Source organism: Columba livia, chromosome Z, assembly GCF_036013475.1.
Source record: "Columba livia isolate bColLiv1 breed racing homer chromosome Z, bColLiv1.pat.W.v2, whole genome shotgun sequence".
Taxonomy (NCBI): Eukaryota; Metazoa; Chordata; class Aves; order Columbiformes; family Columbidae; genus Columba; species Columba livia.
The window spans coordinates 51,730,988-51,755,558 of record NC_088642.1 but is presented as its reverse complement, the minus strand read 5'-3'; the positions used below and the strand labels follow the sequence as shown (position 1 = coordinate 51,755,558).

The 24,571-nt window shown below is 38.5% G+C and overlaps 1 protein-coding gene across 1 annotated transcript; it reads right to left on the bottom strand.

Moving 5' to 3' along the window:
- Positions 1–12,924: 12,924 nt before the first annotated feature.
- LOC135577403 (protein FAM240B-like) lies at positions 12,925–22,947 on the bottom strand. Its single transcript, XM_065046983.1, has 3 exons — positions 22,681–22,947; positions 16,975–17,123; positions 12,925–14,512 (listed from the first exon to the last, which is right to left on the bottom strand). Exons 2-3 carry the CDS (start codon positions 17,118–17,120, stop codon positions 14,380–14,382), a joined length of 279 nt encoding a protein of 92 aa, XP_064903055.1. The 5' UTR covers positions 17,121–17,123; positions 22,681–22,947; the 3' UTR covers positions 12,925–14,379.
- Positions 22,948–24,571: the final 1,624 nt, after the last annotated feature.

The following is a 24,571-nucleotide window of genomic DNA, read 5'->3' as shown; positions in this document are numbered from 1 at the left end:
ATAGTTTGACACGGTTAACAGAGGTGACAACCAACATTTCTGAAGTGTAAGAGAGTTTTTAGCTAAACTTGCTGGAATCAGGCAAGCCAAAACCAGAAGTAATATTAAGTTTTGGCATTGTGTAGATTTAGTTTAATGTTTGCAGTAAAGGGCCTTGACTGCAGGTTTACCTGAAACACAGAGAGCTTTATCCTGTACTAAATGTATTTTAATTTTGGTGGGATGAGTGAGCATCAATATGGAAAAACAATACATAAACATGTGTTCCCTCATTCTGAAGAGCTGTTTATAAACATGTAGAAAGGAACTTTTTGGAGCATCAACTGCATTGTAGAAAGTCTGCCCTTTTGACAGCTGCTCAGATTGCTCCTTTGCCATGCCCTTCAAATCATGTTTGGTCAGAGCAGCTCGCTGTCTTTTTGTCTTGTCTATATTTGTGTTGATCAATCTGTCACACCAAGTTAAACAACACTACAGCTGGACTGTGCAATATACTTTATTTTTAGGTTTCTGGAAAAGGTTGGTGTCCTATGTGAGAGCTATGGAGGGAAGGCATCATTATGGAGGAATCCTAATTGTAAATTGAACCACATAATTTCCTCCCTCCCCAAATTAGCAGTATAAGGTAAGAGAGATTGGATTTCAAAAGCTGTGGCACTCTTCCCTCTGTTCCAGTTTATGTGTCCTTGATTCATCTGGAGAGAAAACAAGCGTGTTAAAAGGCGGTATAAAGCAGATCACTTCCATGTACAAACAAGCATCTCTCAGCCTCACAAAGGTTTGAAAAGCCCCGCTATTTATCATGTTACATTCTCACTCATTCCTTGGTTTCAGATATCAGAGCAATATGATCATACTTGTTGGGCGGAGGAGTGAATTTCTTGTTGTGCCTTTGTGGTGAAGTGTTCAATGTTTTAGCTCCTCCTTTGGCTTGTTTGTTCATCCTTTTTGCCATCCTACAAGGGCTAAGATTAGTTCCTTTGATAAGTTACTTGTTTCAATAAATCTGAAAAGTCACTGACTGGGCTGTGTAGACTAACCCTGACTTCTCTTTGGTGCCAACCAAAATGGTTTGCACAGGCTGACTCTCTGTGACAGCTTCAGCTGGGAGTTTAGGACTCCAGCAGATCAGCTATGATGGATTTAGCAGCAGGAGTTTTGGATGTTACCACCCCTACCTGCCAATTTCTCATCACCAGTTGCAGGTACTGCATTTCCTAGCCAGGATGATGCATCTGTACTTCAGTTATCCCAGGTCAAGGACTTGTATTTCAGTGTAAAACCTTCACTCTTGGCTTAAGCTAGTTCACCAAATCGTACCTGTACACTTGGGTGGGCTGGCAGCCTGGGAAACTGTGAAAGAGAAAACTGTGACCAACAGTTAGGTACTGCAGTACTTAATCTGCCAAAACACCTCTTTGGGAGCCCTAGAAAACACCAAAAGTCGGAACTTCTGCCTTGTGTCACAGCAATAGACCAGTTTTCAAGCCACAAAGCAGTAGCAGCTCTTTGGGATGGAAGAAAAAAATAATTTACTATTTAGTTTTCGTTTCTTAAAACAAAAGAATCAGATCTCTTCAGAAATTCTGACTCTTCTTTTTCCTTTTGCTTTGAACTAATCAAAATCTTCTAATACATTTAGCTTTTAACTTTACTATGAATAAATCTGTGAAATCATAAGTGTGGAAAATCTATATGCATAATTGCTAAAATGTTTTTACATATGCATATATTGTATTTAACATTGATGTTTTAAACATTATGTTTAACTTATTGAATATACAAATAATATTTTGTTAGTTATTGCTCAGCACTTTGCTTTGTTCAAATATATTTATTTGGTTTTTTTTAATGACAGCCTATGCCTACACTAAATTAATTTTTAACAGAAAGCATATCTTGTGTTTGGTTGTATTGGAAAGCTGATATATATATACATATATATATATATATATATATATATATACACATATGAGTGTCTGTCTTATAGAAAGAAGTGTTGTTTTTTGGCAGATTTTTTTAAAATACTGTTTTTGGTAATACAATTTGATGTGAAATTTTAAGATCTTTTTAGGACTTCCCCTAAAAATCAATATTCCTTATGCTCTGGGAGTTCAGTATTATGATATAACAAAACATTTCTTCAGGGAGTAGGTAAAATAATGCCAGTATATTACCTGGCAGTTGAGGAAGGATGCTAATTAAATCATGAATTTGGTTACCTGAGCTTATTAGCTTATCCCTAACTAACAATGCAAAAACCTTTTGAGTTTTGGGAACTGAACTATACTGTGTTAAACTCTTCGCCTGTGAGAACTGCTGAGCTGCATCTTTTAATGATGCTTCCTCTCTTTGGAGACAAAGAAATGTTAAATGTTGTCAGTACCCTCCTTCCCAGTTTCTCTTTTAGCTCTGTCTGAATAACTTTCTGCTTTTACTTATTCCCTTGAAGCAAATTTTATTGAAAACTCAATTCCTTGTAAATTGGATCTCAAACTATCTTTTGAATTTTATCTAGAGAAAACATAAAGCTACTGAGAATGACTGTTCCTCCTCTTCGTGCACTCTCCGTGACTCCACAGACAGTGAATTATTATTTTACTCATTTCTGTGGCACCTTTGTTCTGCTGGCTGACTAAGATATTTATTTCTTGTAGTATGACTTGAAGGTCATTAATGCTGGACTCTGAGAAACTGCCAGCTCCTCACCAGTCCTGCTAATTTGATGAAGGAGGCACACTTAATGGACTGAGATTCATTATGAATTTGCTGGATTTCCCCTACTGTTGGATGCACTCAGAACTAGTCTCAGAGTTTTGAATCCTCGGAAAACATGGGCTTCTCAGTCAACAATCAAAGCCTTGCCAGGACTACAGCGAGAAAAGGTTAGCCAAAAGGTGATGCTTATTCTTAGGTCACATGAATTATTGCTTGAAAAAAGCAGGAGGGCAACATACCATAGCTGTATGTTCACAATTACCAACATAAAGCTGGAAGCAGGAAGCTCTACTCTGCATCAATCCCATCTCCCAGGGAAGCTTCCACGGTGTCTGGAAACACCCTGCACTACTCTCGAGGCTAAAGGCAGCAAAGGAGTAGGTGACCCTTCTGGATGTGGCCCTAGATATTGAAGACAACTGAAACAAAAAGATTTTTGCACATGAATTTATGACATGTACAATGAAATTGCTCTCTGTGTGTACAGTGTGTTTAATGCCTCCAGTGACGTGTGGCATTAGACAGTCTGACTGTGAAGATATGCAGCATACCTCCTCCCCACTGCAGCTCCACTCCCAATTTCACTTTACGTGACATTTCATTGTGCCCACCCAAGGGGGCTTGTTCTGGCTGAGCCAGGTCTCCGTGAGCCAGCAGAAGTCTTACCCAGGAAAACTCTGGCTAGGTTTCTGTGACATCAGAAGGTTGAATGAGAGACATGCAGAGCCCTGCAGCCGCAGGGTGGAAGAGGCAGAGCAAAGGCATGGACAGGGCAGGGGGCCACATTGGTCTTTCCGGGAGCAACTGGATTGTGACAGTGGCTCCATCATTTTGTGTGACTTCGTGAGCTCAAGAGGATGAAAATAGCACAAACGTCTCTCTGATAGATCCTGCTTCTGGGGCACGATAGAATAATAGAGTCATTTTGTCGGGGATTGGCTCAAGGAGCACAGACTTGAGTCCACCAAGCAACTGTACGAGCAGAGCCCATTTTAGTTGACATAAGTAGGCCTTAGTTAGCTTGTCTATTAGGCCGTGGGAAAGGGGGGAACGGAAAAGTACTAACTAAGGCAGGGTTAGGATATTTTTGAAGAGATAAGAGTCAGAAGAATGTGGGATGCACATAGCTAGCTAAACCCAAGAAGGTGGAGTAAGTAAATGTGCTTAGCCTATTAGATAGAGACAAGTATGCATAATTATGGTATTTGGTATAAATGCACGCTATCTCGGGCAATAAAGTTGAAGTATGCTTTATCACTCATATTGGGTCGGCCGCATTTCTTCCTCCGTCCGCTCGGGTCTGGAACTCTGATGGGACTTTTCTCTGCATCATTTAGGTTGGAAAAGACCATTAAGAAATGGTCTTTTGTCTTTGTTTGTTTGCAATGTAATAATTTGACTATTTTAACTTATAAACAGCATTGGCAGCTCTCAAAATTGTGTCTCGGTGTCCTGGTTTCAGATGGGATAAAGTAATTTTCTTCCTAGCAGCTGGTATAGTCCTGTGCTTTGAATTCGGGATGAGAATAAAGTTGATAACACATTGATCACAGTATCACAGTATGTTTGGGATTGGAAGGGACCTCAAAAGATCATCTAGTCCAATCCCCCCACTGGAGCAGGAACGCCTAGGTGAGGTTACACAGGAACATGTCCAGGTGGGTTTTGAATGTCTCCAGCGAAGCAGACTCCACAAGCCCCCTGGGCAGCCTGTTCCAGTGCTCTGTCACCCTTACTGAGAAGAAGTTTTTTCTCAAATTTAAGTGGAACCTCTTGTGTTCCAGCTTGATCCCATTACCCCTTGTCCTATCATTGTTTGCCACCGAGAAGAGCCTGGCTCCATCCTCATGGCACTCACCCTTTATATATTTATAAACATTAATAAGGTCACCCCCCAGTCTCCTCTTCTCCAAACTAAAGAGACCCAGCTCCCTCAGCCTTTCTTCATAAGGAAGGTGCTCCACTCCCTTAATTATCTTTGTTGCCCTACGTTGGACCCTCTCCAGCAGTTCCCTGTCCTTCTTGAACTGAGGGGCCCAGAACTGGACACAATATTCCAGATGGGGACTCACCAGGGTGGAGTAGAGGGGAAGGAGAACCTCTCTCGATCTATTAACCACCCCCCTTCTAATACACCTGAGGATGCCATTGGCCTTCCTGGCCAAAAGGGCACAGTGCTGGCTCATGGGCATCCTGTTGTCCACCAGGACCCCCAGGTCCCTTTCCCCTACACTGCTCACTAACAGGTCATTCCCCAACTTATATGGGAACCTGGGGTTGTTCCTGCCCAGATGCAGGACTCTACTTTCCCTTGTTAAATTTCATGATGTTTTAGTTGTTGCTAAGAAGGGCTTGTACTAAGTGAAGGAGTTTTCAGCTTCCCATGCTCTGACAGTGAGGAAGTGTGCAGGAAACTGGGAGGGAACACAGCCAGGACAGCTGACCCAAAGTGGCCAAAGGGATATACCATGCCATATGGTGTCATGCTCAGTATATAAACTGGGGGGAGTTGGCTGGGGGTTGGTGATCACTGCTCAGTGGTGGTCTGGGCATTGGTCAGCGGGTGGTGAGCAACTGCACTATGTGTCACTCCTTTTGTATATTATTTTATTATTATGATTATTGTTATTTTCCCTTTGTGTCCTGTTAAACTGCCTTTATCTTAACCCATGAGTTTCGCTTCCTTCCCCCATCCCACTGTGGCTTAGCAAGTGAGCAGCTGTGTGGCGTTTGGCTGCTTCCTGGGTTACACCACAAAACTCAGATAATAGTACATTTGAAGCTCTTTTAGTAAAAGCCTCTAGAGCATGACAGACTGAAAATCATGTTTTAAGACTGTTTAGGGACTTAAGATGCACAATATGCTTGAAGCTTGTGAAGTCATAAGAAAAGGCCCAAAACTTTGTAACTCCAGAAGAATAAGAACTCAACATTTTTAGTGTTTGATCTTTTCATAGTGCTTAAAAAAAGAAAAAAGTTTGGATGCCAGGGATTGGTAGTATCTAGTGTTTTTCTGTGCTGTTTGGGTTTAAAATTAGCATGACTTTAATGAGAACTTTACCATAAATTCCGAGAAATGTTAACCTAGGGAAAAAGGGCTCTTGAGAAAACAGACTTCGTAGAACACATTCAAAATTTTCATTTGAACTGTCTTTTATTTGCCTAGAGAAATATACAAAAACAATTTAAAAGCTTTCTTTTTCTGGATCTTCTGTTTGGTTCCAGAGCACCTGTTAGTCTGCTCAGTACTGTGCCCTGGCACTGTTGCCTTGACTTTAATTTCCATCTTTAATTTTTCTGTTGCTTATACATTCTTCCTATTGTCATAGATCTGCATGTGAACATTGAAGACAAACTTTGCCTGACATGCACTGGCGTGGGTTTATCCTTCTGACTGCCCTGCAGCTGGTGCGTTTGGGACTGACATGACCACAGCCAGCAGTTCTCAAGCAGCTTCTGTCACGTGCAATTTCAGGGTGAGAGGGAAGAGAAAACCAGGGTGTATCTAGGTTCCTGTCCTCAGATCCTCTTTCCACATTCTTACTCACAGATCTAGTGGGCTGCTATTCCTAGTAAATAGCTGAGGAAGGCTGTGAAAAGTGGGGTGCACAAAGACTGGCAGGTAGCTTTTGTTCTTAGCCCTACTAGCAGAATGGCAGCTATCCTGTTTGACCATCCCTCTCACGTGGCCTTCTTGCACATACCTGTGTGTCTCTTTGGTGCTTGGAGAAGGTGATGGAGCCCCCTCCTCAGCGGCACAGATAGAGAGGTGCAAAATATGTCCTGCAGGAAAGGGCAAAACTTGGTTCCAGACTGAGGGAGCAGAAGTTCAGCTTGCCAACACTATCATGGGAACTTGAACATCCCTCCTTTGACCTTGCTCTTCTGACAGACTCCCACCCCCCAAAAAAAACCCCAAACCCTGAAAACAACAGATGAGCAAAACAAAAGAATAAAAATCTTTTTGCTCTGGAAGCAGCTCTTTATTTAGAGGTTCCTAGAACCTGTGTGTCTGAGCCTGCTGGGGGGATCTGCTGGATGGGTGTTTTACATTCTCTAGCATGGGTTTTCTCTCTGATATATTTCTCCTATGGCTGGCAAACAGTTAGGTGAAATTGTGCAGAACACCAAATATTAAGAAACCGTAAGATGGAGCACTGTGTCTGTGTTGCCTCCAGATTGGAGATGGGGCATTACGAACTGACATTTTCATAAACTTGAAATTGGAATTGCTGAAGCATTTAGCATACTGTGTCTGTATGTTTTTCTTTGGGACAGAAGAAGTTATTTTTAACTACAATTCCTCCATGTGGAAGGCTTTAATTGTTTCAATTTTAACTGATTAAGTAATATTGCTGGAATAAATGTCTTTTATGTGGGTAAAATTCACATACATGTGTTTAGCTTGGTTTACTTTTTAATTGACATGTTAATCTGGAGTAATTTGAAGCATTGGAAGGTACAGTTGGATGCTTTTATTTCTATTTGGTTTCAATGATGAAAAAATAATTTTCTGAGACAAGTCTTTCAAGTACTAGTCTCTTGTTAGAAAATATATGTGTGAAAGTCAGGAATTGCTCTGCAGTTTAGGAGCTACAGCTTGCAGATCAGGAATACATAGTAACTACATGCCAGATCAGAGCAAAACTCCAGAAGCCTGTCACATCGACTAGGATTCATGCCAGAAGCCCGTATTTTTCCCAATTCAAATTTTGCTCTTGTCTCTTGACAACATAAATAAAGCTCCTCTGTTTGAAAATCCTGCAGCCTAGCTGTGCATTCCTGTTGCCTGCTTGCCAACAGAAATACCAGACTTTCTTAAGGTGCATTGAGGTCTGGCAGCCAGGAGAATTTGCATTAGGTTTGGAGCTTTTACAACTGGGTGCCAGAGGTTCCAGATGAGAAAGTGCCTGGAAGAGAAGATGGCACTGATGGAACTAGGCAGTGTACCTGCTCAAATGTGCTGGCTTTTGTTGAAAACAAATCTAGCAGTATTTAGGCCAGTCAGTATTATGCTTTTCAAAACTAGCTTGGTGGGACAGGTGCTGGCCTTGTTGTCAGGACTGGCTGTTTTCCTTGGTGATTTCAGGGTGTGTAGCAGCAGTGTCCAAGTTAAACTGTAAGTATAGCAGCTGATGTAGTTGAAGGTGTACTTATGTTCTGCGTCCTTAATCTTTGTAGTGATATATTAACTGAGTGCTGTCAAGATCCCTGCAGTAAAGTGTAAGATACGCCTGTGCCTACTTTGAGATCTTCAGAGATGCCTTGGAATAAAAAAAAACTGGTTTGGTTTTGAGATAAAGACAATACTCTGTAGTGCATCCACCAATTAAAGCAATAAGACGTCCCATGAGACACTAGCATTTTGTCAGAACACAGTGAAGTGTTACATATTAATTACTTTCATGTATTGCTCCTAATTATCTGTAATGGCCAAAGGTAACCAAACTGAAAATAAACAAAGTATATGCAGAAACTGTCTTGACCAAACACATGCTACAGAATTTTGATATGGCTCCAGAGGGGCTTATTATGAGTTGGAAGTACTCAAATTTGCCTATGGTTTAGGCATAAAACTTTTCAAACATGGCTGCACTCTGTTAGTTTGTTGTCAGATTCATTCCACGCAATTGTCAGCCCCCTAGTACATATTATTGAGGGGTCATTAGTTCTGGGAAAATGGAATATTTGTCACCGCTGCAGCAGAAGTGTGTACATATCATAAATGGAGCCTGAAGGGACTTAGTTCCAGGTTATTAAGTGTTCATTCGAGATGGTGGATAATAACTGCTGTTTCTGATATTTTAGGTTAGACTGTCCTTACTGCTTGTAGGGCTTATTTTCAGTGACTGTTAGTCGTGTTATTACAAACACATATTTAATAATTGAGGCAGTATGAATAAAATCAGTAAACTTGTGTACTATCTGAAAGCTTCAAAGTATCAATTCATTAGTTAGCACTTTATCATTAACTAAGCTCTAACAACAACTCTGCTGCAACAGTATGCAGTAACTAATGAGGCAGCATTGTTATTTGGAACTTTTTACATGGAAAAATGAACAATTGTGTGGGCTTGTAATCATATTAGAATACATGTAATAGTACCGATACAATTCTTACAAAATGAATTTCTGTAAGAAACTGCAGTTGCTAACATCACCCTGAAAAAAATTAAAATTAAGATATCAGGGCAAACACAGGTACTTTTTCAAAAGGTTTGCTTGGAATAACACTCTTGGCCACTTCAGTAATGTTATGTTTTTCTTGCCTAATTAGACTCATAGCCTATACTGCAACCTCAAACTCTAACAATAGGATTGCAGTTGTTAACTAGAATAGCACATTAGAGGGAGAAAAAGAACATTAACTATAGCAGAATCTCTTCGATAATGTAATTTTCTGTTGCTTATTTCCAAATAGACAATACAGACTGTGCTTTTTGCATCACTATTTTGCAGATATGGTGTATCTGTGTTAGATAATAAATCTAATAGAGTCAAGAGCTTTTCTCTGTTTAAGTCTATTTTTTGAACTGTTCCCTGTGGTTGAATAGTCAAAATATATAGCGAAGTTACAGTTCTGACCAAATGACACCAATGCTTGTGTTGGATGTGCAGTGCAATCATAGTGGAAGTCAAACACAAAGGGTTATCTCTTAAAGAATTGGCCAAGATAGCTAAATAAAGTATTATCTTTCAGATTTGCTACTTCATCATTTTCCCCCTTTGTTTTTTATCAGATGTTTGTTTTATTACTGCCTTTATTTGAAATTATAATTCTCTGTGATGATGCTGCTGTTAGCTGTAGAAAAAATACTGACCTTGATTGCAAACCTATGAATTCTTACCATTGTGAGTAGACCCACTGAGGCTGAGGCTGAGGCTGAAAACTGGCACTAAGTACCAGGCAAAGATTAAGTCAGCAGTCTCTCACATGTTAATAGTCCGTAGTAGGAAATTATTATTTCATTTAAGGAATGGCATTTGAGACAAGTACACTTAATTATGGAGGTAAAACGAAGCAACCAATCATTAAATTTGGCTTCCCTGTTAAAATAACCCTTTATCAGCCTATTTGTCAGACTGTCCTATTTTGGGGATGGAATTTTCCCTGCTTTGTGTTCACCCTGGCTTGAAATATGTTTAAAACACTCACCACTAAATAACACACAGATAGATACACACAGCTGAAATGGATGGGAAACGGAAGTAGGTATTTGTATTATCAGTCTTGACTACAGATTTTTTTTGTGTGCAATTTTGTATCAAATGCATAACACCATGGATAACTCCTGTCCTTCTCTGTAAGAAATAAATAGTATAGTAATGCTTTATTCAAGAAGGGAAGTGTCTTCAGGAAGTATAAGACTTTCTGAAGTCTTACATATAAGTATTTATAAGTATATAGTCTTATATATATATATATATATATATAAGTATATAGTATAAGTATACAGTCTATATAAGTACATAGAGCTACTGCTTGTTTCATCTTCATTGATCTACAGATGCCCTTTTCAATCCACAAGTATTTTTTATCTGATTTACTATTCCTTATTCAAACTGTGGCAGTGAAGTTTAATAGGCGAGGTAGAGAACAGCATCCCTCAGGACACAGCCAGTTTGTAATTAGGAGGAACATTTGGGCTGGGAAATTGGTAATTATTCTCATATTCCTATCATTTAACTGTAGAACTGAACCACACATAGCTGTTTTATGGCTCCAGAAGCCAGATCTATGCTGAGTTTTATTGTAGTGTGGGTAGACTCTGTTCCAACACATACAGCTCCAGTAGGTCAGGTGACAAGGCTGTGCATAATTATGCATGCTAGCACATCTGCCTGGCTGTGTAATTAAATTATCATTCCTGAGCTAAGTGGTAGTATCTGGTAAGGTCCACCTTTAAACCTATATAAAAGGTATTAATGTGATTTGATCCCATCTCTACTGTTTTGGTCGGATTATACTCATCTACATTAGCAACGCCTCAGCATATTACCTTCCAGTGGCTTGGTAGATCAAAGTGTCTGCAACTGAGGTCCCTGGGTCCCTATGTTAGACTAAGCATGGTTCAGGGGCTTAAACCAGACTCAGTCTAATCTGGTTTCTTGAACCAAATATCCTTACTATGCAAGTGTTGCAAAACTGTCTGAAGAGCTAGTACTTGTCTCAGATCCTTAGAGGCTAAGGTCCTTTGGCGTGCACTTGGAACTTACGGTCTGATTTTGTTTTCTTTGAAAGAAATCTGTTTTGCATGCCTTAAATTTGCTCAGTGATCCAAACAAGTGCAGGCAAGTGCAGGCAATCAAGGATTTAGCTTAAAAAACCCACTCCTGCTCTGAATTTAAGTGCTAATTCAAGTGCAGCAGCTGACATGTGTTGAGTTTTTGCTTATTTAAACATGTCCTATCTGTAACTGATTGTGTGAGTGCTTCTGGATGGAGTCTGAATGAAGCCAGACTGCAGCTCAGTGTGGTCTATATTCACCCTTTTGACTGCCTTGATTTGAGTAAGCTGGACTTCAACAACAGGCCCTGCTCAGTTTAAGGAAGCAATCCTTGCTGTCTTTCAAGCATTAGTCACTGGTTCCCAGATCAGACGCAGCACCTAAGAGTAACCATGTGAATGAGTGTAGTATGTGCTCACATTATCTGCCAGGCATGCTAAGTGGGTGTTCTGCAGCTGACATCAGCATCCCAGCTTAAGTGCATTACCACATAGATATGATCTGCACCTATTGCATCATATATCATATGAATTAAGGTCCCATGACCAAATCCTGTACAATTTTAGTTGCTCCTTACTGGTTTAGGCAAGTGCTGGACTGGCCTGTATGCAGATATAAGACATAGTAACATCATACTAGTGCAGGCTCAGGGTGGTACTGATTATGAAGGCTAACTGATATTCAGTTTCAATTCTTTGTCTACTAGGCAAATTAATGAACACCAACGAAAAAAAGAGTCTGGATAGTTAGTTTTTCTTCTCAAATAGCTAGTCCAAATTTCATTATATAGCTATTGTAATCAAAATTTTCATTTGAATATTTTTTTTTTTCCATTGGAGAGGGAGAGGAACTAGGAACAAGGGAGGAAAAAAATATCGAACTGACTATTCTTTGCATGCTTTTTTAAAAATGAAAGACAGGTCTGACATTTTCAGACATGTCCGAAATGTTTAAATTTAGGCTTGAATTTCACCAATTCAGTAACTAAAGCAAAACCACAAAATGTTATCAGTCACTTTACTGTCTGCCTTCAGCTTTGCAATTTGCAAGCAGCATTATCTGACTACATCCGGCTACTAGACTTTATTATTTCACGTACTTGTTTCCTTTCTCAGTCTGGTTGTGTGTGCAGTGGCAGTGAAAAATGGATGAACATCCACATTTGGGAACAAAAAGCATCTGGCGTTCGATATCATGCAGGTACCAGGACAGTGCTGTCATGTAAAATGTGTGTTGAAATAGGTAAGCACAACTAACGCATATGCACTTGAGCAACTCACAGAGAGCTGCTTTTGACTAAGAGTGGGAGGATTTTAGTGTTTTACACTTGTTATATACGCACTCTGTGCTGCAGTGAATATATCAGAAACCCTTTCCTGACTGAAAGTGATTCCTTGTACTTGTCAAGATAAACAATGCTCACAAAACCCTTCCAGTGTGTCAACGTGCTGCTGCTGGCACAAATGACTTCACACATCTCTCAACTTCCTCAGAGCTCCTGATGGAAAACGTACTGCTCAGGGACCTAAAGTAGATTTTGGGTGCTCTCTGGGGGGTGCTGTAAATTGCTGCATGTGCTGCATCTACTTCGTTGGCCTTTTTCCTGTGTCTTACATAACTTCAGAAGCAGGCAGATATACTATTATAAAAGTGTTCCTAATTAAAAACATTGGCACTAAATGTAAAAGAACAATGTATTCTTATCAGGCCAGCTTTTCTTGGATCTTATTCCATTGTTGCACTGGCATGGAGTAGGCGTAAGCTGCACTGATGTGGGTAGCCATGACTAAGTTATCAAATCTAATAGACCTGGTTTTCAGAATTGGGAAGTCTGGCATTTCTCTGTTTCAACAGGCTGCTGCAAAACAGTGAACTACTATGTTTTTTGTGTAATTGTCAGCAGGTTCAGGTCCTATTTGATCTTTTTCACCAGAGATAATGTTTGACTTGGGCAGAGAATAGTAGGAAATAAATGCACACAGAGGAAAGAGACCAGTCTGCAAAGGAAAAAACAGCTACAACTTTATTATTTTTCAGCATTGCTTCCCTAATGAAAAAAACAAAACAAAAACAAACACTAGAAGAAACAATTGCTTTTTGGGTTGGTTTATATGAAAAGAGACTGATTCTACACTCCTTCCAGTTTTCAATAACCAAAGAACATTTTGCAAGGTTTTAATTGTTTTAATCCTTCATGGGATAACAACATTTTTGTGACTTTTTCTTTTTTTTTCTTTTTCTGTGGGAGAATGTCCCTATGAAAAGGTGGGAACATTCTGTAAAATTTTGTGGTTTTAATGAAATGTTGTTTTAAAAGGATAAAAAGGTATTTATATTGAGTCAAAATGTTTTAATTTTTGTTTTCTTTCAAAATTTATCAATTGTATTCCTATCTACTTCTTCAGTATAAACAAAGATGCAAGGTAAAATTCCACCTGGCTCAATATTGTTAGAGAAAAATAGTTGTTTAGATTTATGACTCTTCTCTTGCTTATTGAAGAAATTAACTGAAGAGATAACAAGTACGTTTTCAAAAGCAATACAGTATTTAAACGCTCAGATATATAGGTAAACAGAAGACACTATTATTACCCTGTGTTTTGTTACTCTTCCCTGTACTTTACCTGACCTAGAAGAAGATGAAATGCAGCAAGTATCTGGATTAGTGCACACCAGGTATAGCAAGCGATACCTTGCAAAGCATTCCCGTGCTGTTATGATGAACTGATTCACTGCGTTTTATTTCAGGCTTCCTTTCATAGTCACTTGCTCTGACATTTCTCAGACTTGTTCATAATAACCTCAGGAGTCTTACTTCCCCCATGAAAGTGAAAATCCTTTCCTCTGCTCATTTAATGATTAAGATCTGTAAATTTTCTTATATGTTGATCAGAAAAGCTCATTCTTTTTTTCCCCCCGATTTCATTAAAGAATACATTTCTCCTTCTGTCGAGCTGATCAGACTAATCCTTAATTCCCTTCACTGTGGCTCATCAAGACAGGCAGAACATCTTCTATCTGCATTAAGCCAGACTCTGTGAGCTCTGTAAATGGAAATGCGCAATTTTGCATGCAGCCGTCTGAATGTATTATTGCTATTAAATAAGTGATCCTCTTTTCTACAAATATGTCGTTGTCACTTGGAAATACAGAGTTACATAAGAAAGTCCTACTGCATTGCAGTAATAATATATCATGGAGAATTAAGGGTGTCTGCTTCTCATCTATCCCTTTGCATTTTTTCCAAGATCATTTACTTTGGCCTTATTCTTGCACTGAATTTCAGTAGGACTTTATTAGTAGCTCCAATAAGCAGTCTGGAAAATGGCCAGATTCTGACCTTTTGCTTGTCCAGCAGCATAACTGCTGGTTTATAGGTGAATGCAGAAGGTCAGAGTCAGGCCTGATGCTTCCTGTTTTTTTCACAGTAACTTCAACCAGCGGTTTTATCTGGTGAGGGAAGAGCTTCGATGGGCAGCAGCGTCATCTGTCCTTTCTGTGTTTTTGTGTGCGCCTGGACCTGCCTTGCTCGGCCTTCCAGCTGCAGAGTCCATTCGTGGCGGAGCCTGTAAAGGGAGGACAAGCGCTTAGCAAGTACTGAGCCAAATCCTTCAAATGTATCTGGGGCTTTTCAGCAGGGTTGAAGCTTTCCTCTCTTTCATCACCACAGCACTTGTCCTGTATTTATTTACCATCTACACATGTCTCTGGCTTGCTAGATTGGGAATGCAGGGGAGAAAGGGATAGTGCTGATGCTATCAGTGGTTGACATTGCTAGATTCCTAATGGGTCAAACAACTGCTGAAATACTGTCAGTACGAAGAGCTCTGTTTTCTTACTCTGAGGTATTCTCAAAGCCACATAGAAGTACTGTCTATCCAGTAAGGTCAGCTGATGTGTAAAATGAAAAATACAATTATGCCCCCCGAGCCCCTAAGTTTACTATAAAGTGCTGTTGAGAAGAGCAAGCAGAACTCTAAATACATCAATTTTGGTTTACTCTGAAGAAAATAAAAAGGAAAAAGGGCAACCATTTTGTACCCAAAATCTCTGCAGACCTTGGATGTGTTTAATGTAAGGAATTGGTGTCACATGCAAGAGGAGCTGCATAGCTTCAAGATACAAGTACAGTACAGACAAAAGAGCAAATCACTAAGGACCACTGCAAGATACTGTTGGCTGGGTCATTTTCCAAAGGAAATGGTGTTATGAAATGCCTGAACCAGCAATGCTATAAGATTAGATACCATATAGTAATGCCAAATGCATAATGGAATATATGGATTTTTATATTACATTCAGTGTGTTAAAAAGAACAGCAGCCAGTGATTTCATCTGAGAATAACTTAGCAGTAGCTGTTTCCTATGGAAATATTTGGGTTCTGAGTTTGATTTCAGGTTGTGTTTCAAACCTGTTGTGGCTTCACTATTCTCTTGTGTGTGTAGTTAAACCTCAAAAAACCCAGTTTGATTAGTTAGCAAAAATTTGCTATTGAAAGCACGTTTGTTTCTTGTCAACTACTGTCCCAGGTGTCACAGAGGGAGCACTTGTCTCTACTTAAAGCCACCTAACTTTCCCAGGTGCCACTTACATGAGGGAGTGGACCTGTAGATTTTGCAATCAAACTGCCTATTACCTCCTGAAAGTACCTTTTTTTTTTTCAAACTAGAGAACTCTATGAATAATTTGGGTTTTGACCAAGGACCTTGCTTGGGTCTATTTCAGTTGTGACCAGACAGTTAAGACATATTAACTGTGTAAATTTAGATATATTCAAAGTTCTTTCACTACATTATTTTTCTATTCAGAGAAGATCTGATGAAAGTTTTTAACATTTCTAACTTTGTGAAGTTAAAAATATTATCTACAGCCCTAGTTACAACTGGTTTGCAATATCTTCTTGTAGTAGTTTTTTGTGAAGCTAGGTTGACAAAAGTTTCCAGTGCAGCTAAACACTTTCCTAGGTTTTATTATACAGGTTTTCTCTCCAGTAACTTTGTGATTTTGTTTTGGGAATATTACTGACTAGCTTGAGTGAGATACTGGGAGCAGGACTGTCTATATCTGACTCTGTTGGGACACACGGCCTGCCTGCCCAGATTCTGATTTCCTCATCTTTGAAGTTATGATAGTATCTTCCTCCTTGGGCACTAGGGTCAGAATACCTGGCATTTTTCTTAAAGAAACAGCACATGCCGGTTTGCTGAAGTAAAATTAATTTATGTGAATGTCCCACTTTTGAGGAAAGTTGATGCAGGAAACTTTTGTCAACTCCAAGAGGAAAGCCCATCAGAAAAATGCAAGAGGCACAGGTATTTCTTATCCTCTTTCTCCATCCATTATTAGTCAAGGGATTTACTTAGTGTGGGAGGGACTCTGGTTCAAACTCCTGAGGTGAGCAAGTATTTGAAGCAGCCTATGACACTTGTGCAGAGTATCTATGTCACGGTCACAGCTCTTTCTGGGAAGTGCCTGTTGTTTTATACTGCTTTGGAAAAAAAGAGAATACATTTGAATTATGTGTTGTATAGCAGGAATGCTCATGAAATGGAAAAATAAGATTTTCCTGTCCCATTAAATACATTTTTATTTTTGGGCTGATATGATGCAAAAGGCTGTTAAACATGATAAAGATGCCATGGATTTGTTTATGCTGCACATTAAATGAATGATTTGCCTGTCTCTTTAATGTAATATTTTATTTATTCGTGTAGCTGTACCAGTTCCAGGTAAAAATCCTGATATTTTCTGTCTGTTACAAGCCATAGTGCCAAAGTGCTTTATTTTCATGTGGCTATGATCCAAGGCCTCTGAAGAATGCTCATGAGGTTCAGAGGTGAGAGGTGTCTGAGTTTCCATGCAGAAGAGCCATGGAAATATGAGACAAGCAGCTGTGAGAGGAAAAGTGCCAAAGATCCAGAACACAATCTGTGCTATGAATAAAGCAGTACAATAACAGGTTACCTTATTTTAAAGCATGTGATGACATGCCTTGCTGTCTTGTGCAAAAGAAAAAATACCACTTACTTGTTCAGGGCACTTTTGCTTAACCTAGACTCTTCACCTTCTCGTTGCTTAGTTTGCTTTTCGATGACTTTTTCCCAGAAGTTCTTCAGCTCTTCTGCATCATGGCCACCCATCTTGTGGTGTCGAAAGTTGGTATTTTTGCTCATTTTCTGAAAAGCAATTTAGATGTCAGAGCGGTCAGGAGCATAAACTGAGGCAGATTCTGTGCTGCTTAGCCCCTTGCATTTTCTTTCTCATGAATTACTATTGAAATAGAATGTGTCACCTGAGAAGAAGAGGTACCTGATGCTTACTTTGCCTTGAATCAAAATTATAAGGCATTGAAACAGGCCTTGGGTGATAGTTAAATGGTATACCCATATTTTTGTTACTGATTGATGACTGCTCATGGTACAGTTCACTGAAATATTGTGGAGGCCTCAATATGTGAGAGATTTTAAGTGGTTTTGGAAGAACTAGGAAACATACTTTCAAATATAGTGCCATTATCACTGAAGTTCAGATGAGATGTTGTGAAGGGCTTTCCCTTTTTCTGCTTCCTGCAGTTTTAAAAGATACCATAAATGGTTATTACCTAAGGGAAACATGTTGCTTTTAAATGATTCCTTTTACTACTCCAAATTATATCAAGTGCAAAATATGCAGGGGAATTATAAATCTGAAGTTGAAGCACACAGAGTGCAAAGCCCTGGGGAGCTTGTTATGGCCATGTTCTTTAATTCATCAAAATTCAGTCTTAAATACTGTTAAAAGTAATGCTCGCTAAAACATAGAGATGAGTCCCGATATATGGGAAACAGGACAGAAATTAGGTGAATTTCTCCTTGCTAAATGCATAGTATTCAAACTTGAAGACTTTTAAAAATCACCGTGTATATCTGAGGCACTTGCTAGTATTAACAAATACACATTGTTTAACAGATCTAAATGGTACTTTGAAAAGTTAAGTTCTGTTGTTTATTCCCAAGTGAAATAATCAGAAAAAAATGCATCATATACTATATTTGTTGCTGCCCAAATATTCCGTTGCTATGATGTTAAATAAGGTACCAACAACACGTTATACTTCTACCCCAACTGTGAAGCAGGATTTCCTGCATCAATCTCCTCCACTAAGCCCCTCCAGCAAGCGGCGGGATGATGCAAGAAAGAAAAAAAACCCCTCAAAATCATTCTCTTGAGTGTTCTATTACTAGATCAGCACATAATTTGAGGGTTCGTATGAAATCCATTTGCTTCCCTGTCTTCATCTATCTTCTGTTGTCGCTAGATACTTTTGTCAGCCATCCACTCTGTAAGGCTGATGAATTAATGCCTCATAGACCCTGATATGTACTTGTGAGTCTGCTTCATAGGCAGTGTCATACTTTATGAAATATCCTTGATAAATACTATGAAGACTATGCTCATGTGCGCCAACCTGATGAAACCTTTGATTTCTGCAATGCTGTCAGCAGAAGATCAGAGAAAATAAAAGGACAGTTAGATACAACACAATGTGTAAGGTCTTCCTATCAAATACTGTATTTTAAACTCCTGAAGCTTTAAAATGGCATGTAAGCAAGATCTTGACATCTTCCGACGTTGAATATTTTGTGATTTGGCATCATTTTCACGGACCTGTTTTTTAGAAAGATCAATAATGTAAAATTATTTTGCCAAACTCAGTGCTAAGTCTGACTGGACTGAAAAAAATGCTTAACAAGAAGAAAAGTGTATACCACTTCCAGATGCAGTAGTTTTCCACAAAAAAGTTGAGCTGCTTAAAGACTGACACAGTCCAACTGGAGTAGTAAGTGTGAATTGATCAGTGCATGTAATATAATATCTGTGATGGAGTATCAGACATGCTTGGGTGGTAAGGATATTGGTCCTCTCCACAGCAAGTCAGCAAGAGCTGCAATATCACCAACACAATCAGATATTTTCCTCTGAGGCAGACAAGTTTTCTGGTGTTTCCTTTGCTGTGGACTGCAGGTGATGTAGATATGGCACAGCAGGATGTAGCGGGAGTCATTACCATGCTGTGGGTACAGCAGTTCTTCTACCACCTTTTGCTAAAAGTGCTTTGCTTATCAGTGATGTGGTCTAAATGGGAATACATGTGATATTTTAATGATCTTTTGTCTCAATTTGAGGACCGAAAATAACAGTTTCATCTAAGGCTTCATCTCGCAAAAACTATGAATGTCACAGACACACTAGCACATGCCCTATCTGTATCTTAATTCTATAGGCATTGAGCAGTGTTAGAATAAATGCTCTGGTAATAGCTTGCTACAGTGAGTGATGGAATATGATTATTTCATCATTCCCAGACCAGCAGGTCACCTGGGTCTTTACACCATTTAAAGGCTCTTCTATCAGTAGCAGCTGCCCACTTGACACTCTTTGGATAATTATCTGGTTGCCTCAGATGCCAAGTGCAAGCTGCTGACAAAATGTCTGAGTAGGTTTGCCCTCCAAACCTTATTATACTTTGCCTCATGTACGAGTCTGCCATAACACATTAACCTTTCACTAGAGATTAAGTTTTTATGATTATTAAACTTCTGGTAGATGTTATTCAAGTGGTACAAAGAGGGCCTCCAGTCTTCATATGAGGTCTGAATTGTTTAGGTTTTTGGCGGCCATGTGAGGGTTTTGGCTGCCTTAAATCTTGGCTGCTCCACTCAGAGGAACAAGCTGTGGTCAGACAGGTTCCCCCAAGATGGCGGTACTTCTGCATATGTTAGTCTGGCATGTCTATGAGACTTTTTGCAAGCCAAGAACATTTGATTTGATAATAGTTCCTAGAAATGTCAGTGACAGTGAATATTTCACACGATATTGCCGTGGTCCTTGCTAAAACATTCTTGATGTAAGACTTTTGAAGATGGTTCTGTCTGGCATTATTAGCCAGTATCTCTTGTGCTGTGATGTGTGAAAGCATCTTTTCTCTGAGCCTGGCATTACAACATCCATGTAAAGAGATCAGAGTTCATGTATACCATGTAATACCTTCTCTTTTTCTAATTGAAAGATTCTGCTTGCGAGCACGGTTTGTATGTCTGACTAATTCTCTAGGTTTGTTTTCTTTGTGTCAAACAAATTCTTTATTATTGCTCCAGAAAATATATTTTTTTTGTTGTTCTTGTTATTAATAGATTTTCTGTTTTCTTTTTTATGTCCCAATAACATAAATTGGAGTTAAACTGACAAATGGACTTAATTCTGACAAACCTGTTCTTCATTCTTTTACTCATGTATCTCAGAGTTCAGAAACTAGTAGGACAGTTATATTTTCTCTTCAAGTAGAAAATACATGTTCTTAAAGTCACTCCAGCAGTTTTGCCTGGGTGGTAAGTGAGCAAGGAAGAGGTTCTTAAGGTTGTTTTAACAAATTCTTCCACTGATGTGAAAGTGAAATAAGCAACAACAATACTGCCATGGATTCACAATAATTTGTTCCGAGACTTGAGTCAGTGTCAATATTGTTTATGGACTGAAAATATATGTTACGAAACTTCTGCAGTACATTTCCCATTCAGGGCTACAAAAATGTGCGTAACACTGGTGCAAGGCAGAGACTTTTATTAAGTCTTCAACTAAGAGGGCTGAGGAGGGACTATTTTTCTATGGGTTGTGCCGTCCTACCTGCTAATTTAAAGTATAGTTGACTGCTTTTTTTTTTGGGGGAGACAAGGTAATAAAACAACATTTAAATAAAGATGAAACTGTATCTTGGCTAAAGTGGCTTAAGTATTTGATAGCTCTGAAACTTAACTGTCAGAAAAACGTCTATGTGTGCATGAAAGAGTTTTTTTACACCATTCATTTATGGGAATTAATTTAAGTGTTAACAAATTATCAATTTATTGGGAGTGTCCACAAGAAGAAGTAATAGTACATAAAATTAACAGCACTGTAAAAGAAAAATCTCCTACATTTATAATCAAACCATAAATCACATTGCCATGCAGCAATCTGTAAAACAGCAAATCACTATGAAATGCAGATAGCATCTACATACAGTACATTGCTCTAAACTCTTTGAACTGCTGTCTCAGAGCATATTTAAAGGAGGTTCAAAGTGTGAATGATGAGTAGTTTTTCCTCAACAGATCTTTCTAGTCCAAGGGAGAAGAAATTTTGCTTCCAGTTGAAAGTTATTATATTCACAACTTTTATTCACTGACACAAAATTAATATAGAAACAGGCAGTAGCACAACCTTCTGTCTTTTAATCCCCTCTGCAGGCTGAATGTGTTAAATTTAGTGTGTTTCCAAATGCTCTGGTTTTAGCCCTTTCCTCATCTACCCTGTTTGAATTATCGTAATCTCAGACAACCCCCACTGAGGTACAAAAAGGGGCTTGAACAAATATCTAATCCAATGAATTTCTCTTCTACACACTTTGTAATTGTATTTCTACTTTGGACTCTTGCCAGAGAAAGTTTTCAGTCAGAAATGTCACTTGATGTTTTGAGTAGAAGAGCTATTTTTAGTAATCGTTATCTAAACTAGACAAACAAAAGAAAAAAATATTTTCTGAAACTTCAGGAAGCATTTTCTTTCCTTTTTTCAGTCTTTCTATTTAGTATATGTCTTGCATTAGCCATTGTCTTCAAAATTCAGTATTTTATATAGAGAGACAATACTTGTACATACAATGAGATTCTCTGAAAATCTTTTACTTTTTAGTAAGAAATGTTTTAGTGCATTCAGCATAGGTGTTAACTGAACACATTTTGTGAAAAATGTCAAAGTAACTTTTAATCTAAAAGATCCATAATTAAAAAAGAAGGTTTAGCTAATAAAAAACCCCACCAACCTACTTTTCTCTCTCTCTTTTCTTTTTTTGGCTTACTGGACTGAATTTATTTATTTTATTTCCAACATATTTGCAGGAAGAACAAAACATTGAACGAGAATGTTTTTTATATATTTAAAAATATTTCCTTTCTAAAAGGTGGAGTTAGGGCTAATTTTAACACTTTCAATGAATTTGAGGATTCAGCCAGTTTTAGTGTTGAATGTGAACATGTTTATGAAAGAATTTCCACAGTCCCTTCAGAGCTTTTTTCAGACCATTGTAAACAATGGAAAGATTATCTTAGACTTCAACAGGACTCAGTCCCTTGGGTCATATCATGACTATGAGCTATTTTATCTTTGTCAGGCCACTAATTAGTCTCCTATTCCTTTTGCCCTTCACTGGAGTTTGTTTGCCTAAGCATGGAACAATTTACAGCATTACAGAATTATTACAGTACAGTATACAAGGTCAAAACCTGTTTACAGTTTATGTTCTAAAAAGTTTTAAATTACTCAGATCAATTCATCATTAGGATGAATAACCCCTTACACGTTCATTTTATGGGGGTTTTGCTTTCAGCTGAAGTATGTGTAATACAGAAGTTCTAGTAATACATAAAACAGACATAGAAAAAAATACAGGTTAATAGCTGGAGTTAAGATTAGAGTAAAACAAAACAAAGACAGAATGCCTCTGATATTTTATAAAATAGACAGGAATGAGATTATCTTCCAATGAGGTACACCATAATATACATAATTCAAGGTCATGGAGGGAAGATGAAGAAAGCATTATTCAAATTCGCATTATTTTTAAACAGTAAAATAATTGTATATGCATGTATCTTTAGGCAAGATAGGAAGAGAAAAATCTTATTTTGGCCAAAATACAATAATATAAATTCTTACTTTGATTGTACAGTAGCTTCCTCTTCTGTCAAAGTATGGATTTCTTGAGTGATTACTGAATAGTGTCAGTTTTACCCCTGGGTTCCCCTTTTCAAGAGGACTCCAACTGCCAGAAATAACTGATGAAATCTTTTCATCCGTCACTCATTTTTTTTGGGAGTGATGACATCTGCTATTATGAATTATTTTAATGGCAGGGGGAAAAAACACAAACCCACAGTTTCATTTCGTGAAGTCTGCAACACACCAAGTGGAATGACCAGTCAGTTCCAGGGCACAAACTCTGAATACCACATTTGATCTGTGCTATAATTTTTGGCAGGTGCCTCTGATGTCATAACTTGGCTCTGGATAAACAGTTATTCTTTGACAAGTGCAGATCACTGGAACATAACTTCCATATGACTTGCAAGAATTCAGTACTGTCCTCTCCAAGAAAATGGATAGATGTGAAGAGAACATGCTGTATAACACAGCTTGTCTCAGGATTGTGCTACTGAGTGACTGGCAGATAAATAGATTTCTTTTTCACCCCTTTTGAAGTGTTGGTCTGTAAAAGCACCTGGTAGGCTACATGGCAGAATCCAGCTAAGCTGTTAATACGCTGAATAGCACAGGAATCTGAACTCAGCCAGCTGCAAGTTGGAATCATAGCGTATATAATGTTATAGAATTTAGCACTTCCACTTCTCGGACAGATTCTTCTTCTCTGCATTGGTGCCACTGGATGAACAGAAAAACACAGGAAAGTAAGGTGCTACTTAGTCTGACAAAGGGAGAGAACGCAGAGAGTGACTTCCTGGTCTCACCTATTATTGTTAACCCGACTGCATAACCGCTCTGCTAATTTGGCAAGTTCCATCTTGAAATGACTTATGCTTCTTACTCCAGGTATTTCAGGTGAAAGGTTGCTCTGGAATCTTTCTGCGCAAAGCACTATAAGTTTTCTTCTAATTTACAACCTTCATTTATTCAAGAGACAAGTTACCCTTCCTTTGGCTCCATGGTATGTGTGGCAGAAATCACCTCCTCCCTCCTTCAAGATAAATCAGTTGAGGACTTTGAACTCTTCTCATACTCACTTTCTTGATAGGTGTCATGGCCTTTCTCTGCAATCTTACTGAACACAGACAATGAGAACTGTATGTCATATTCCAGATGAGTACTAGTACCTTATATGCATATTTATTGTGTTTGAATATAACCATCTGAATCTAGAATCACATTTATCTTTTCCAGAGATGTAACATGCTTGTAAGGACTCTTTAACTGATTAATGCACCCATCTAGTTCTCCTTATATTTTTTCCAACTGATAAGCTCCAGCTTATAACAGAAATTTTTATCAGATCCCAAGTTCATGACCTGCCTTTTGGGTCACCTTTTCTGTTTCAGTCCTTCAGGTCATCTGTTTCCTTTGTCTTTGAAATTCAGTCCCCTGTGCTGCTGACAATCTTTGTGTCCTCTAGAAAATTTCTTTAGCTTACTGCTTCATTTTGTGCCAGGTGTCACACCACTCAAAACAATAGTAAGACTGCTTCTAAGACAGCTCTGGAGGAATTCCTTTTTTAACCTTCTTGCAGGTAGAGACCTTTCACTAAAATACGTTGTCTGACTTTAGCCACTCCTCCACTCCTTGTCCACTTAAATGTCTTGTATGTCATTATTTATTTATTTTTTTAATTTTTTTTTACAACTTATCTAATATTTTTCCTGTGACACTATGTTAAATATTTTACTGAGGTTCACAGTTTATTTGGCCAACCTTTATTTTGGTTGAAGAGAAGCACTGAAGTAATGTGCCATGGTTTACCTTTGGCAAAACCACTTTGTATTTATTTAATTTGCCTTCATATCTTTAATTATTAAATGATCCAAAATTTGTCTGAAAG

Excerpts from the sequence above, each read along its gene's own strand:
- LOC135577403 (XM_065046983.1), bottom strand. The coding sequence starts at position 17,120 with ATGAGCAAAAATACCAACTTTCGACACCACAAGATGGGTGGCCATGAT. Across the intron at positions 14,513-16,974 it reads AGCAAAAGTGCCCTGAACAA|GCTCCGCCACGAATGGACTC; the intron begins GTAAGTGGTATT and ends CTCCCTTTACAG.